An 18,284-nucleotide genomic window follows, 5' to 3' on the forward strand; every position below is an offset into this window, starting at 1 on the left:
ATCACATACTCTGATTACATATTCATGAGCTATTTCCACTTCCTTGACTTTATTTGCCACAGTCACACCCCTTATTGGAAGTCCTTATCTGGTTCTTTAGGGTCTGTCTTCAAATTCCAGTGTCCTTTTTAGGTGGCTGCTCCTTGACCCCCACTTTTGAGCAAGTGCAATATCATTGTTTTGCATTAACTTTGTCAACCTTGCAGAGCTGAGCTGGCATCCTGCTTGCATTTTGCATGAATTTTGTTTTGTCTGCTTCTCCAAGGCTACACTGGCTCTTATTTGATAAGAGTAAAATGTCGTTCTGTTCTACTATCCTTGTCAGTGAGTAAAATGCTGTTCAGTTCTACTTGTCCTTATCAGCAGGGAGTTGGAACTGGATGAGCTTTAAGGCCCCTTCCAACCCAAACTATCCAAGAATTCTTTATGTTCAGCTCATTATATCAACAGTTCAGAATTAAACCTGTGTATCAATACAGATACTTCGGAAAGATGGAAGATACACAGAAAATAAATTACTGTCACACCAGGGCTTGAAAACCATGCTCATCCCTTTGAATAGAAATATAAGATGGAAGACAGGGGTGGGAGAAGGAGACACAAAAGAAGCAGAAAAACCAGTAAGAATTCAGGAAACAGCAGCTCACTTTGGGAGGAACAGCAAGTTTTCTAGAAGACAACTTCACAGCAACAAACGATGGAGGAGATAGGATCAGTTAATTAGGGTATGTCAGAAATCAGATCCAAGAAAGGAAGCAAACTTGTTTCTGCAAAGTTAGTGTCTTTGCAAAGACTCACTCTTTGAAGTACATTCTGTAACATCACACACTTTGCAACTTTCCAAAGCAGCAAGCTCTGGGCACTCTCCACGCGCCCAGCTCCAAAGGGGTACGAGTCAGTCAGACAAATATTTTTAAGAACCTCAGAACTTATATGCCATCTCAGAACTTATATGCCATCTGCTTCCTCAGACCATTGCTCTTGAGAGTCAGACCAGCAGCAGCAACCTCTGATGAGCTCCCAGCATTCAAGATTACAGGACTGCTAGCCTGACACAAGCTCAGGAGCTGTACTAAACAGAAGTTTGGTGGCAATGTAAAAATACATTGTCTAATAGATGTTAATTAATATTATTTTAATGTGCCATTCAGCATCTAACATTAAAAATGGCAAAGACAGCAATATGTAAATAATCCTGGAGCTGTTGAGAGGATCAAGCTTCTAACAGAGAAAGAGAAGGATGCATCAGTTCTTAAATCATTAGAATATTTATTAAATGTGTGTATTACATTCTCCAGCTTCACAGATTTCACAGATAGAAGCATTTCTGAGGCTAACAAGTAACCACAAGCTTAATGAAATAAACCTTCAGACCATCTGATCCAGAGAAACATGATCACAGAAGAACTGAACAAAAAATTTGACCAGGGCATTCCTTAGAAAACTGACTTCCTCCTTTATTAACTATTTCTTAGCACGCCACAAAAATACTTAATAGAATGTGTATCACTCAACAAACACAATTAAATGTACAGCACTGTGACCTCTCATTCTTTGAAGTTTTAAGGCAACTTTTTGTTATGTTGTCAATGTACAAACACTTTAAAACTGCATCAGTGCTTAGTCTAAAAATTCCACTATGCTGATCTGCAAAACAGCTCTTCTCTGTTTCAGAAACTGCTTAGGAAGTGAATAACTTGGCTTTCCATCACTGATTAGAATCAGAAGCTGCTGAACTGAGATCTTATTTCCCATGACCCACCCCTCAAAGGAAGCAGAACCAACACTCAGATATTCCCTCTTTCCTGACCCAAAATCTTAGCCTTCTACCAAATGTCTTGTGACTCAAGAAGTAGGCAAAAGTGACAGGGGAATTCTAAAAAGCTACATCCAACCTTTACAGACCCTTCCTCTGCTCTCTCTAACTGGGAGAGGAGCTTATGGCAGACAGAGGAAGAACAGCAAAAGTTCTGCTACCAACTGCTGCCTCTAAAAAAGAAGCTCTGAGGAACTGCTCATAACAATCTCAGATTTCCTTGAATACAAAGTGGCTGTGGAAGAGGCAAAAGGCATCACACTTGGAAGGAGGTTCCTCCTGAACTTTTCCTAAGGACTTTTCCAAATGGAAGATTGGAAACTGGACTCTAAACATGAATACAGGATTATTAACAGAGAAAGAACTGTCAGCCCATCAAAATAAAGACCTGAAAAGTGTGTTTGCATTCCTGTGATGAGTGAGGAATAGAGAACCCAAGTGTGCTAGCTGAATGGAGTAGTGAGCACTCCATGGAAGAGACTACATTTCAGCCAATGACCTTAAATCCAAATATTTATCCTGGATATCCTCTCTCTGTCCTAACAATTCATGGCAGCAACTGCAAAACTATTATGAGCACCATAGTTTTTACTTGAAGAATGCATTTGGCTACTGTCTCAGAGGAACATTAATTTCATAAATTTCAGTGCACAATAAAATGGAATAAAATAATGAATAGAAGTTCTGCCTATGACCAAAACTTACCTAGTTATTCAAATAAAGAGTTCCAATATCTAAAAGCAGCAATTGACAGCAAGAAAGCTCAGTCAACAGGAAGAATAAACACATGTGTCTCACTTCTTTAACATGAAATCAGATACTCCAGCTCAGAAACAAGAAGGTAGGCAGGAATTAAGTGCTACTTTGAACTTTAGGTAAGAACATCTTAATTTCAGTCACTTGTGAGTAAACACTGAGCATAACCACCAAGAATAATCTGGATTTCAGTCCAGTCATATAATATTGTAGAATGGTTACTGGGCACTTTTGCCAGCTGTGGCACAAGAGACCCAAACCTTTCCAACAGGACATTAATTCTCTGCAAATGCCACAGCCATGTAAATTCCTTTCAGCAATCCTACTGGGATGTAGATGTACTTCAGTGAGAGCTGAAGTACAGCTGCAAATTTTCAGTGTTAGAGTTTGCTCCTTTTTTCATTTCAAGATTGCCCTAAAAAGAGACCATTCCCCACCCACATCAAACATCCACAGGGAAGGTAAGACATTTTCATCATAACATCAACTGAATCTACTTCACACTAGAGAGTTCAGGGAAATGCATCCCTCAGAATTTATTTTGATGCTGCATTTATTCTGCATTTACCTTCAAAACATAAATTTGCCACTACAACTCTGGTATCTCAGTCAAAACAAATTTCAAAAATTAAGGATAATCAAGATAATTATCTGAAAAGCAACACTTTACATGTGTGTTATTGAAAGATGACAAAACTAAGGACTTGGTTTGTCACTTGTGGAACAGAAGTCTCATTGTCTGACCCTAAACTCACATTTTGCTTTTTGAAAACTATTGTGTCATAAGCAAACTGCCCTTGCCATTAAAAAAACCCAGCCACAAACAAATTTGGGTCTTTTTTTCAGTACAAAAGTAAGCTATAAAATGACATTTACTTTTCATTCAATCATTTTAAGTCTGTGTTGAGACTTTCCATATTGCTTTTAAAACACCAACAATTGCTCCTAATTAAATTTTGAATTTAACCACGACCTTATAGAGAATGCTACAAAAATATACAATTAATTATTTTCCCCTTGGAGTACATGGTGTAACAATTAGCTGAATGTGCATCCTTGCTATGTAGGGCAGCACATTTATCAAAGGCATAATTGACAACAATATTTAGAAGAATGGCCATTAGTAAAAAATACAAAAGTTCAGAGGGATAAAACCACTGATTAACAGAATTAAAGTGCTCTTAAAGTATGAAATGAAGATTCACCAAAAAAAGTCTTCCCTGTTTGGGTATAAAAATGACTGCATGTTGCAGTAGAAAATGGCTATGTTAAAAAAGGGAAACCCCCAGGTTTTATGTAGCACTCCCAAGCAACAGACATGCAAGTCTTCCTAGCATGACCTGTCTGTGAGACTATTCTGTGCTAACTTCAAAAAATCTCCACAAGTATAAATTAGTTTGCATTCTAGAACCCCCTTTCATTAATGAAAGAAAACCAGACCATGATTTGAAAATTCCTATGTCCTCAACAAAAAATGGAGTCTTAACTTAGCAACAATCAAAAGAGTCATGAAACTAGTATGGAAATTATCTCTATTATAAACTACTGACTTCTAATTAGATCTTCATTTACTACTTCGCAGTGTCACAAGTTCAGACATTTTAATACAGTGATTTACACCAGAAAAACACCTAATTAAGAGGTGAAGAAAAAGAAAATTTAACAATACATACGACCACTCAGAATCCAACTGTTCTTTGTAGACTCTCAGGACATGAAGAGCCACAGCCAAGTTTCCAGGATCCAGCAGTTCTCTCACTCGCTCTGAATTCAGGCAGGTGAACAGAACCATGCAGCAATAGGAGACAATTTTCTCATCACTGTATGTCAGACATGTCCTTCAAGAGAAAATAAGGAGTTAAGGGCAAGTTGAAATGGACCCTGGAAAAACAGGCAAGGGACACTGAGCTTGCTGAGTTGTCCTTTGCTGACTTTTAGAGAACCACAAGTTTGTCATTCCCTAAGAAGGATTAAAGTCACCTGCAAGGAAAAATATTCAACTCATTGCTGAAGATCACACTTTACAGGAAGTTTACAAAACTACTGCTAAATTGGAACTGCTTTTCTTACCGTAAGGTCTTCCTGCAAGTGGGCTCCAAAAACCCATGGAGAGTGATTATCAAATTGAATCAAAGTGCCTCTGTTACCAGCTTACTACAAAAAATCTGGCTGAACAGGTCAACAATGCTGTCATGTGTCTGCACAAAATAGTTTATGTAATATTTTCTTAGACATATGTCATCAAATCCCCAGGAAGATATTCTGGAGAGGTTAGGAGGGGGATGGAAGGATTGAAAGAGATGAAGATTAAGGAACTTTTATAGATTACATCTGATCCACCAATACTGACAGATCTGCACAGCAGCAACATGAGAAAAGAAAATGCTGTGTTCTTGGAAATGAGTGCAACTACTTGAAAACATGTCTAAAATAAAGCTTATGTTTGAAGCTCATCTTTCCAAATAGTTTCTGTTAAATTAAATCGATTTACTGATAGGTTTTTAAAGGTTCTGACTCCTGTGGTTGACTAACAAAAACCATTTACAGGATATGGTCTCAACCAGCCCATTCTCACCAAAGTTATTTTTCAGAGTTTCATGGTGCTAGCAAAGGCACAACTACCATGTACAAAAGATTTGAATACAACCACAGAAACGACACTAGAAAAAAAAACCCATCTTACAAGAAGAGATCTGGGAAAGCACACTTCCAAATGCTATTCTGGGAATCTCCATTTCCTGCTGCAATGTTTCCAAGAAACTGAAGACTACAACGAAGAGCTGAAAGAAATCCAGAAAATACATTAACAAGAATTCAAAGCAACACTAATAAATTTCACAAAAATCACATACTTCAATATTCCAGATACACACTGCAGAATCCATCTCCAGGAGCTTTAGGTGCAGTATTATACAGGTACTGTACATAAATATTTGCATTTTCTTTTCTAATACAAATAATTTGACAAAGTATTTTAGAATTACACCCAAGATTTGTCTGACTATTACACACTGACTACTGGTGATTACAAGAACTAACTGACAGGTTCTTGCTTCTCACATTATATTCTGGTCAGCTGGAAAAAACATTATAGATGATTACGATGTGCTCAATACCTTCTATCCCAGAATTTCTCTCCTAGAAAAATGAAAGCCAGCTCTCCAAACAGCTCTGCCTCCACTTTTGACACTGAATTTAACATGGCTGATTTCTGTTCTTACTCCAAAGGATTTATTTTAGCCTCCTCTCAATACAGCTTTAAAATACAAGAAGATGATATTTCACCACACAAGTTAATATCCTAGAGCAGCCACCAAAAGATGCAAAGTCATAAAACACAACAGTGTGAACCCCAAGACTTCACAAAATTAAAAAACTTATTTTGACCCTATCAACAGCTTTCAATACCTGGCCCATATGAAGAAGTTGGCAAATAAACTTGAAATTACATGTTCAAATTCAGTTTAACAGATAGCACAAACAACAGCCTAATACATATGGAGGTGGCTATTATTGCCAGGTTCTGCACATCTAAAATTAAGTCTCTTGGAAAGGTGCTGTGCCTCTGTGCCAGCTGGCAGCCAGATTTCCTAAACAGGTCTGGGCATATGTCCTCTGGAGAAGAAGAAGAAAGCAAGTCTGAGAAGCGGTCACTTGGGCTTAGAAAAAAGTTCCCTTTTTTTTTTGCCATATATATATATATTTAAGCCCAAAATATGTATGTATTCCCCATAATGCATCTTGAACTATATTCTCCTCTAGTTATTAAGATCTCTGTTCTCTCCCCCTGCACATCTGCACCAGTTTATTCTTTTCTGCTCACCATTGTGCTTTGCTTCTCCCACCCATCTGGTTCCCATCCTGCTGACTAAGGGGTTTCTGAAGGACAGCAAGCATGGGCATGCCAGCAGACATTTTATGGAAATACTTCTCTGCTAGAAAAAAACAAAACTAGGCAGTAAATCCTAGGAACAGGGTATTATTTCCCTTGGTGAATTCCTTACCTTTACAGCAATAAGAAAGGTCTCCCAAAAGAACATAAGGTTGGTTGACTATATTCCAATCTTTCCCTGAAATTTGCTTGATCTTTTTCAGCTATTACACCTTGGTTATTAGAGATTAGTCTATGCAAAAAGTTCTACAGATGAAAGAAAAATGTTCAAGATCTTGTAAAGTTACCATCCTTACTGTACCAAAGAGGAAATGCCATGAACACATTTACAGTACAGTAAGAAATAGCTATGAATTTTAGTATTTGTGAAACCAACCAGCACAGCCCTTGTCCAACAGTGATGTCCTGAACAAGGAAGTAAGATACAGGAAAAAGTAACAATTCTGGGGATGCACCCATGGAAAAAAACCAGTTTCAGCACTAAGTGCCTGTTCTTAACCAGTAAGAGTTAAGATTTTTCTTTTAATTAGAGTACACAAATCAAAATATGGGCAAGTGGATAGTCTGTAAGACAAAACCTACCATATCTATTCCCAGATAAGCAGAGAAAGAGGATGCCTTGATAATGCAACATTTTGCCATACAAACACTCCTCATATGAAGAATCTCAGCAATTTGGAAGATGTGATTCTACAAACAGAAATAAGCACTCAAGACAGCTGAGCAAAGCACAGGGTCCAGGTCACACACCATGTCCAGCTGCCACAGATAGAAAGGCACAGATGAAGAGGCACAAACTGCATGAAAAGCCATCATACCACACATAGAGTAACTCCTCACAGCACATTCTCTGAACCACACCACAGCAATATCTCTATGGTTGTGTTTAGAAAATCAGCACCTCTCTCCCAGAACTCCACAGGTGGCGGTCTTGGAACACATAAATGCAGAGCTTCTCTCCAAATATAACTCCATGGAAAATGTACTAGCCTAGCACCAAGCTACCAAGAGACAGTCAATTTTGACAGAAGCATTGAAAATCTATACTATAGTATTTATGCTTTAAATAAGAAATTCCCCAAAAATTCAGCTAGAGAAGTTAACTCACAGCGAGGTATGTGTGTGTTAGAAAAAGCAAACATCCCATAAAAGGAAAGTTTTGCATTTCAAACTATAGAACTCTTAGCATTCAATTTCCATGTTTTCCTTTTCTGTTTTACCTCTACTGGACTTAACTGCTGCAACATATGATTGAATTATGCTTGGATATATGTACAATACAAATACTGCTTTTCTCCTCTTCAAGAATTTCTTCATCATAAAATCACAGAACTAGAATTATTAAGCTTGGAAAAGACCTGTAAGATCATGAAGTCCAACTGTCCACCCAGTACCATCATGTTTATCACTGAAGCATGTTCTCAGGTACCATATCCACATCTTTTGTGAATGCTTCCAAGATGGTAACTCCACTGGCTCCCTGGGCAGCCCATTTCAATGCTTGCCCACCCTTTCCATGAAGGAATTTCCCCTGATACCTAATGTGAACTTCCCCTGGCACAATTTGAGGCAATTTCCTTCCATGTCCTTACAGCAAAAGCAAGAAAATGCAGAACCTGATGAAGACAGATTTCCATTCTGCCATCCATGAGCTTTCTGAAAGAGGGGAGGGGAAAAGAAAAAAACAAAAAAGAGGGAGAGACAAGAAAATTTCACTTATCCCCAAAAATGTACAGACCTTTACAAAGCTAAGAACAATATTCTTAAACAATTCTGTAGCCATCAGCATAGCTAAATTTTACTTTTAAAAAAGGTTACTCTGTGTGTGGTCAAGAAGAGTATTTTTAACCTGATGGTCAACCACCGTGAAATTGCATGTACTAAGATGTAACTTGTGATACACAAATCAACCCTGGAGCTGAAGAGATTTCCCCTCACCAAGATTTCAACAGCTTCTGTAAAAGCAGGTGTTCTTTAGCAAATACACAAATTACATGTTGCTTTCACAACCAGTCTGCAATGGCTTAAGGAGACTTTTCTAGGTTCTACAAAAATAACCTCTTTACACAACAGGGCAAAGGGTACAAGAAGAAACACTGACTCTTTACCTAATGAATTCTGGTACCTAAATGTTTGTCTGCATGTTTACTGAACATTTAGTTGCTCAAGGCCACCCATGACAAAGGTGAGACAGCTGATACTTGATGGCCGTGTAAGAAGATGGTTTAAATGTATTCCAGCAGTTCAGTACCTTCAAGATCACAGCTCCCTTTCTTCCTTCCAGTCCTTTATCATCCCAGAACAACTGAGCCAGACTCCAGTGCATGCTTTTCATGTAATTATTATATAGACATTCTCTCATTTAACAATTACATGATATGTTCTAAAGGACCACAGTGGTCATCTAGTCCCCCCTCCCTGCTCCAGCAGGGTCATCCCAGAGCACAGGATTGTGTCCAGAGGGGTCTGGAATATCTCCAGTGGGGAGACTCCACACCCTCTCTGGACAATCTGTTCAGTGCCTGGGCACTGCCCAGGAAGAAGTTCTGCCTCATGTCCAGGTGGAACCTCCTGGCATCAGTCCCTGCCCGTGGCTCTGGTGCCATTGCTGGGCCCCCAGAGCAGAGCCCGGGCCCTGCTCTGACCCTCCCTGCACACAGGGACACCCAGGGCTGAGGGCCTCTCTCAGCTGGGGCTCCTCTCCAGGCTGGACAGCCCCAGCTCCCTCAGCCTTTCCCTGTCAAAGATGCTCCAGTCCTCACAAAGACATCATTTCACACAGTGCCATTTGCAGGATTAGATTGTGCATTAGATGAAAATTAAAATCCCTGAAGTTCTGAGGACAAAGACTTCAAGCATTACGATTTTAAAATTCAGTACTTGTTTCCTTCTGTTCCACATGGTTAGAACAGGAGCTCACAAATGTGCTCAGCAATCATTTCAAAAAACCTTGACAGCAACTTTAGAGGCTTAAAGCAGTCCTAGGAGATTTCCATTCTCTTTATTTGAGTCAGACAACACAGTGATAGTTGTGAGTACAAGCCTATGCCTTTACTGGAGCTATAAAACAAATGGAGATATAAAACAGATCAACCAAAGCCCATACAAAACTGCACAACATTGCTTGTCAGACTGCAAACATACGACTTACAAACTTGCATCTCTCTTAATGCTCTAACCAGTAACAACACAGGAAAAACAGAGCTGGAGTGCCCCCTCTGCACTGGGGCAGACACAAAGCCTAGGAAGTCCTGGGACCACATCCCAGGCCCCCAAGAGCCTGCACCTTTCAGAGCTGCCTGTGAGCTTTGCAAATCTGAAGTGTGGGCTGTGAGCTGACATGCAGAGCAGCCCTGGCTGTTTGTACATAATGGCAGAATGCTTTGTGATAGACTGCCTGTCCCAGAAAAATAAAACCTCCAACTCAGCATAAGGTGTAGACCTCTATTACTATAAAATGTCAGTTTCTACCACTACCATCCGGTCATTGACTTGTTTCCTTGTGGCTGCAAGTTAAAGCAACTTCCAGTCATAAAGAGTTATTTGCCTCTTCACCACCATGAATCATACCACAAATACTGATGAAAATGTATTTTCCTTGGAAAACAGTCTGTCTAGACTACTGAAATTGAATGTACAATACATATATGGGCTCTGTCATTTAATGTTATTAAAATAGTACTTAGTACTTTATTGCTGTAAATAAAATTATTGTCTAGCTACCTTTTATATTTCCACCTTGGTGTTAGTGCACTTGCTGCAGTGCAGACTAGTGACCCATTTTTACCATCTGTGGAACACCAAGAATGTTGTGTTTGATAAGTTTCTGCTCACCCTCCCCTCCATCTCCTCTACCTCAGAAACAAAGTAGCACTCTTTTTTTTTTCTTTCCCTTTATCAGTGCCAACTCTAATTTTAAGAGAGCATTATGCGCATTGATTGGACAACCCTTGTGTTCTTGGAAGATAAATGTCTAGGCAAAACATCAACACTTTATTCTGACTTAAAAGGAGAATTTGATTTAAAGGCAAGTAAAATTCTTGCCACACTATTAAAAACATGGAGTTACAAACAAATTAGAAGGGAGCTGGAAGAAACCAGCAGACCACACAGCAAATTAGCCTCTGATGCAAATTAACTTCCAATGAGGTCTCATAATGGGAGATTAAAAACAAAAAGTGTGCATTTACTAAGAGTCAGTTTGACAGACCTCTTGAGATCAGGTTCAAACCTACTCTGATTCATAAGCACTAACAAGGCTTATTAAATACAGCACTAGAACAATTTTCTCTGTCTCCTGTTATTTTAATTGCATCATTTCAGTTTTAGAAAGTAAACATAAATGTGCTCATTTCTTTAACAAATTACCTATTAAAATATAAAGGCATATGAAATGGGACTCCTATTACATCCCTGTAAGTAGCAAAAGAATATGCCTGAGATTGCTCTCCTATGTGAAGTGAAACACTTTTAAGTGCTGGCAGACCTGGGAACTACCTTTATTAGTTTTCTGCAGGCATTAGGATGTAAAATCTTGTTCTTGAATCAGCCCAAAAGCTGAGCCTAAATCTAATGCAATGTCTCTTTAAAGGTCCTGCAGCAGTGAAATCAGCAAGTTTGAAGTACTGGGGAGTCTCAAACCAGGCTTAAACCATACCAGGAAACCAAGAAAACTAAGAAGGACTGGCCACCCACTATGCACTATTAGTGGTGTCTGACTGTGAGACACACCTCCTCCTACATGATACTTTGCACAGGTCTGAAAAAAAAAAAAGAAAAAATTTATTAACATGTAAAGCACTAACCAAGGTTATGAACAAATTTCTCCAATTACTTTTGATGACATACTGTGTCCATTGTTTCATTTAACCCAAAATTTCCACTGAAGTGCTTATACTTGCCCTCAAAGAGCTGAATGATCTCTTTCTGTAAATCTGTGCAAAGAGTATCAGACTTCCCCCCACTTACTTGTACCATTTATATTCTGTACCTGGCTAATAAATGGACCACAGTCCTTTTGGAATACCAGCAAATTTACACTAAGTATTTTTACTTGCATGTCCACATTAATATACAGCAACAGTTTTAGCATCAACCTTTTTGGGGCATTATAATTTATTTTAATACCTGTAAAGGCAGCTTACCTCTTCTCATTGCCATGCTATGGTCCCTTTTGTACCACACGGGGTATGTGCCCAGAGGATGGAAGAAAAGGAAAGAACTTGATGTGACTCACAAACTTTCCTGATGTCTGTACACATCATGTAACTTGGCCAATATTCTCTAAACTTCTCAACAAAAAGGGGGAGACACATTTCTCTCCAAGCCCAAAGCTGCTAGCAAGAAAGGGAAATGGAAAGAATTGGGAATGAAAGTCTTGTAGCTTTGTGTCTGGAAAGCCATGGTTAGACAACTCCCTCCTTTCCATCAGAACAATGCTCCTGTAACTGGAGAGCATGGAAGCTGTGCCATGGCAATGATAATTCAACAGCTGAGAGAACGACATGTGTAACTCCTACATAATTATAACCACTTGGATTTTTATCCCAACAGGCAGCAGATGCCTCCCATTGCTCCCTCTGCCCAGATCTTCCTCTAGCTTCTTTCCATCCCTGCTCCATCCTCACCCTCCCGGGAGGAAAGACCTTGGGGCCTCTGTGGGAGACCCTTTAGAACGGATATTTTCTCTCAGCACACGTGAAAAAAAGTTAAGCTTCTTCTCCCTACATTACACTTATGATGCTCTGTCTTTACAAAGCTCTCTGCAATTAAAAGGTTTTTTGCCCCATTCTTCCCACCTTTATCTTGAGATCCTAATGGCCCTTCAAAAAACATCTTTAAATCTAGGGATGTTTCTGCAAGGTTTGGTTCACATATATTTGTGCAGAACAGAAACCTGCCTCATTATGAATCTTGCTGACATTATTTGCTGGGGTTGGGTAGGGGACACTAAAGAGCAAGGAAGGAAGGAAAGGACTTACAGAACACTGTATTTAGAGATCCACAGAAATATAGGCATTACCATTCATTTCAAGCCTCAACCAAAGTAACCAGAAACCATTCTAATTAAATAGACATCAGCAAACTCCTATTTCCTTTGTGCTCCAAGTGGATATCAGTCCACATTATAAAACCACTATGCATGTGGCATAAATCAGCAACATCTTGGCAGGCTATACTAGAAAGCCTCCAAATTGCAGGAGCAGGAAAAAAACAAACTAGCTCTACACACTGTATAAAAGCTGTACCAGCAATGAGACCAGAGAAGCCCACAGGGCAGCCCACTGACCTACTAATTGTTCTGACTTAGAGATGTTTCCTCAGGTTACTCTCTCTCCTAGAAGAAGCAAAATGATTTACACTGACACTCAGACAGTCACTGCCTCTGCCTCCCAGCAGAGCAATCAAAACATCTTTCCATGAGTACCACCAGAAGGACAGTTCTGACCATCAGTACAAGTGTCAAACTGCTGGGAAGCACCACCTTTTTAACCACTATTTCAAAGCCTGTTTCCAACGCCAGCCATCAGTACCTGACAGGCAAACCTCATTAGGCAGGATCAGGTCTGTAGTTCAAATTGTGCCTCCACAAGTTGCTGCAATAAAATATTTTTATACTCACATATACACAGTCAATCAAATAATTCAGTTCAGCACAGCCTTAACAGAGAAAGACAATTTACACAGGCCTGGACTGAAAGGACAAGAGTGAATGGCTTCCCACTGCCAGAAGGCAGGGTTAGATGAGATATTATAGAGAAATTCTCCCCTGTGAAGGTGGTGAGGCCCTGGCACAAGCTGCCCAGAGAAGCTGTGGCTGCCTCAGCCCTGGAAACGTCCAGGGCCAGGTTGGATGGGGCTTGGAGCAACCTGGGATAGTGGAACCATGGGAAGGGGTGTGGACAAGATGATCTTTAATGACCCTTCCAACCCAGGCCATTCTGTGATTCCAGATAAGACCTCTACTGCAGAAGCAGCAAGACTCAAGGAGAGAATCAAGCCCACAGCAGGAAAAATCCCCAGTACCATGAATCACTGCACTCAAACAGTAGGGCATTTAGACCAGAGTTAGGAAAAGCTTTTAAAATGAGACGAGGGCCTTCCATGGGACTAATAAGGATAAACACAGCAAACTGGAGCTTACCATATTTGGAGACAAGAGCCTACAACTACAGTTGCCTGTAGTAAGGAAGATCCCAACCCTGCTGGAAGCCCCATACCCTCTTCCTTTTTTTTGCCATTATGATAAGAAAGTGCTGCATTTAAATAGAGTCCTACCTACAATGGATCCTACAATGCCCTTCTTCAATGGATCTAAATTCTCTCAAACCCCACTCTACCCTAAATGTTAAAAAATGAAAAAAGAAATTAAGGGATGCATCAAGTTCCCATATTAATACCAGAAGTCACAGCCATTATTACAGAGACATTTCAGGTTGAAGACACTGGTGACACTGGCATTTACTCAAAATCTCAGTTCCTGCTGTATGACACAAATGTACACAAATAGCCCAGACCTGCAGAGCACAGGAAGCTGTTCCCATATGCACTGTGCAAGATCCAAAGTGTGGGAACTCCCAGTGAATGGGGCAAGAGTTAACCACTGCAGGCAGGGCCAATACTACATGCAAAAGAGCTAAAGAGAATTCTGTATTTGCTAACTCAGGGTAACTCATCAGTTTGAGTGCTCTTGGTCCAGGTTTGGCTCTTTTTCTTTCACAGACAGCTGGAAGTAGTGTAAAGATTGGTTCCATGTTTTGGAGTTCCTGCAAAAAGACCAAAGCACAAAGCCTTGGAAAAATGACCTGAACCAAGACCCACCCAAATCAGAGTCTTTCCATAGCCTTCAATGAATTTTGGACCAAACTACAAGAGCCAAGAGAACATTCTTGCCCACAGGAGGTTGCATCAGGTTGACACGATTTGGCAACATGAAGTCGCATGTGGGTGTTCTTGCTGTAGGTGTTCTGAAGACAGTTAATTTAAAATCTGTGGCAATATTCACCAAAACACAGCAGAGACAGAACAGCTGTACAGTTAAAACTTGCATATAGGGCAGGACTGGAGCATCTGTGCATCTGGTAACTCGCCAGTGCTCAGCAGCAAGTCTGCCTGTACCTTTAACCAGCCAAGGGACAACTGCCTATTGCTATAAAACCTCACAACGGCTTCTTACCATGTATCTTTGTGGGAGATGTTCACACTCACTTTTAAGAGGAACTCAGACTCATTAAAAAAAAAAAAAGAAAAAAAAAAGAGGTAAACACAAGGGACATCAACAAAAAACCCTAAATGGTACGAAAGAAAACCCAATTACTTAAAACTTTTCTGTTTGGTAAAGTAGCAAAATGCTCTGAGCTACAGTAATTAGGGGATAGCAAAACTCAAAAAACAGAGGATTTTCTTAATCTATGGAAACATGAAACCAAAATCCCAATACAAGTGCAACTAGCAGTTTACTTCTACCAGATAGCATATCAACTGATTGTTAGGGCACACACTCTGCAAATGCTAGAGACCATGAAAATCCCTATATTATTTTTACAGATTGGAAAAACACAAAGGCCAAAAACAACACCAATAACTCAAATAAAAAACTCATGCTTATGTTTACATAAAAGTTTGATGAGTATAATATATTCATCACACTCCCACAATTATTCCCTGAAAATACTATAAATATTATTTTGACAATGTAATTATAGTTTTTACTTTAACAGTGGCAGCAAAGTATTGGCACCAGTCCCCCATACAAAAATCCTAACAGACAAAGCAAAGATCACACATTGAAACTGGCAGCTCTTAAGGTCAGGGCTGTCCTTTATTTCTGTGTCTAAAAAAAGTCTGTTTAAGTTAGCAGCTGGTTTATTTAAGCTGTAGTACATATGTAGTTTTAATTATGCTAGTGTAAGCACAAGGAAACTCCAAATACAAAAATAAATGGTAGTGCAGATTTTTAAATTCTCTTTTCTTCCATGCAGCTGAGGTATGTTCTTTCATGCTGCTCTTTGGGATTTAATCCCATGGACTGTGGGCAGACTCAGGACCTGCTTTCTCCCTCTTCCTCTCTCTCAAAAGAAAAGCTAATGCGAACCTAAATTGAGAAACATCACCTATCAACCATTCATGATGACTGTGTGACAGCTAAAATAATTCAAGCTTTATACCCACTCACTCATTCCATGTAAATCAGCAAGGAACATGACTAGTACAAAAAAACCTGCAGCACAATAATTTACTATGTTTGGTCATAAGCACCCCCAAGATCTCCAACCAAACAATATGCCTCCTCCTTCATAGGTAAATATTTGGGGCACTGACGTGGGAAGAGAGGAAAGATTAACTTTCCTTCCTTAATCCTGCTGGTTTAAATTTAGTAGCCATTGTCTATGAGAGTCTCCAGGACACAATTTAGAAATTACACCTTCTTCAAATCCCTACAAACAAGCCTTGCTCAGTTACAGACCTTGCTCAGTGACAGACCTCTTTTTATAGACAATAAAACTTGACAATGGTTTCCCAAACGCACTGAGTGAGCTCTGCTATGATGCTTGTCTACCAAAAAGTGTGTCTATCAAAACCTGTGCTCCACCACACTTTTTAAGCAAGTTTTAAAATATTTATTTTTTATATAGAAAAAATTAGCAGCAATTTGGAAATTAAACCATTCAGTGCAACATGATTAAAGAACTACAAAAAGAAGTAAAAGCAAAATGCAGTTTTTTAAAAGAATAAAACAGAAGAATGAATATACTGGACAAGATATGAGATTTGATTCTTTCAGTCAATACTGGCATTAATTTAAGAACATTTAGATTCCATAACTGACCACTCTGTTTCTCTTTCCTGTTGATTTTAAATATTCAGCTGATTGACCAGGCATTTCAAATAATTTCAAGAATAGGTGAAGGCTAGTTACACTGTAATGCCAGTACATAAGCCCCTAATGCTCAGATTTTCAAACTAATTAAGCCTTAAATATCCAGATTTTTCTACTCACTAGTTCTGCAGAGGTACCACTCAAATGCATTTCCAACAGTCCAAGTATTTACTTCTAGCTCATTCTCCTACTGCCAAAATAATCTTTTTAAGGAGACCATAGCTTTAGGGGAAGGCTTCTTTCTCCTTTCTTCTAGGGGAAGAAAATAAGTAAAGAGATAAATATTGACAAGAAAACAGTAAACAGTTAAGGACACATGGCTGCCCATTTTAGAAGGAATACAGGAAAACCAACTCAGTGTGCTTTGGCAGGTCTGAAAGCATTTCCTTCCCTTGCTCTTCTGTACCTTCAAAATTAGCCAGTCTTGATTTTCCACTGTAATTCCAGACTGCCAGTCCTTGAGTGCAGAAATGGAAAAGGTCAGAGCAAGAAACAGCTCCTGTTTTCTTTTTCACTGAGTGAGGACAGAACTGAAAGTTTTGTTTCCCCTACACCCTCCTGAAAAAGTAGAAATCACTTCACTGCTATTTACCCATTTTTGTTTTCAGGAATACTTTTGCAAACATAACAATTTAACCCTGTTTTACTCATGTTTTTCTTCAGAAAAACAAAAACATTTGATTAAATATCTCCTTTTCTGGAAGCCTTTGAAAAGTACTTTGAATTAACAACTTTTTAGAACTGAGAAGGTACCCAGTTTAGTAGCAGCTGGAAATTTATTTCCTCTTGCCATTAATTCTCAGCGATCTCTCCTAACGAAATGTCAACGTGATTTTCTAGTCCTACATGAGCACTTAGAGCTTCCATTTAGTGGCTTTTCAAACCCAGCATGTCTTCATCTTCAAAAGCTTACAAAAAAATTAAGTATCCTTCTCTGCTCAGCCATTTGATGTTCTCCTGTAGACCTCAGGGGAGCTTTTGTCTTCTTACTTCATCAAAGAGGAAATGCTTCCATCCCCTTTGGCTTTTACCAAAACAATCTCTGGAAACTGTAGACAGGCCTAGGTCCCTTACATGACATTTCTGAAGCATGTGCACACCCCTATGCTTTTTAAAATTTATTTTTAGTGTCTATGAAGGAGTGATACTTTTATTAACACAAAGTTCTGAATTCACAGGTTACTCCATGATATCTCATCTGCAGAGGGCTTCTCCTCCACACTGATGGATTACAAAACACTTCCCAAGGCTCTTTCTACCCAGATCATGAGCAACTCATAAAGCACCCATGGGTCAAGAACAACTGGGTTTTCATTAATTTTAAGAAAAATATGCATGAGAACCAATCAGGTTCACATCAGCTGGAGCAGTTCAACAACACTGACTGAGGATGAATCCAAGGTACTATTAATGGTCCTGGTGGACAGAGGAGAGAGGAGAAAAAGGCAGCTGAAGAGAGAAAAAAGAAGGATAATAGAAAAAAGGAAAATAAAAATAGGAGAGAGATAAAAGAAGGACAGAGGAAAAAAGGACAGAAAAAAAGAGAAAAAAATAGAGAAAAAAAGAGAGAAGAAAAATTGAGAGGGGAAAAGAGAAAAAAAAGGAGAGGGAAATTAAAAAAGCTCAAAGAAAAGAACATTTCTTTATAGCTCCCTTATAAGAACATGGCATTTGTAGTACTTGAAAAATGTTTAAAATATCACATATTTTCCCACACATCCTCCCTCACAAAAGGAAGCATGAACAGGTGTTAGACACATGATATTCATGCTGTGGAACTTCCTACCAGAAAATGCTCGAGTTACTATAATAAGTACAGTATTAAAAAATTTACATAGAGTCATCTTTCATCAGGCTTTTAAAGGCATGCTGTAAGTCCTGCTCTGAAGAGAGTATCTGTAGCTGCTTAACTACACCTGAACACATTGCAGAAAATTGGA

General features: G+C 39.2%; 1 protein-coding gene across 2 annotated transcripts in view; it reads right to left on the reverse strand.

Annotated features, from left to right (window-relative positions):
* The window catches only part of ATXN10 (ataxin 10), an 85,788-nt gene that overhangs the window by 56,127 nt on the left and 11,377 nt on the right, over positions 1-18,284 (reverse strand). For both annotated transcript variants that reach the window (XM_084205506.1, XM_084205507.1), the window contains exons 4-5: positions 5,256-5,352; positions 4,246-4,410 (exon numbers count right to left, since the gene is read on the reverse strand). In XM_084205506.1, coding sequence (XP_084061632.1) covers positions 4,246-4,410; positions 5,256-5,352 — 262 coding nt within the window. The remainder of the gene's footprint in view (positions 1-4,245; positions 4,411-5,255; positions 5,353-18,284) is intronic.

The sequence above is a fragment of the Fringilla coelebs genome (assembly GCF_963513975.1).
Source record: "Fringilla coelebs genome assembly, chromosome: 5".
In the NCBI taxonomy this organism is placed as follows: domain Eukaryota; kingdom Metazoa; phylum Chordata; class Aves; order Passeriformes; family Fringillidae; genus Fringilla; species Fringilla coelebs.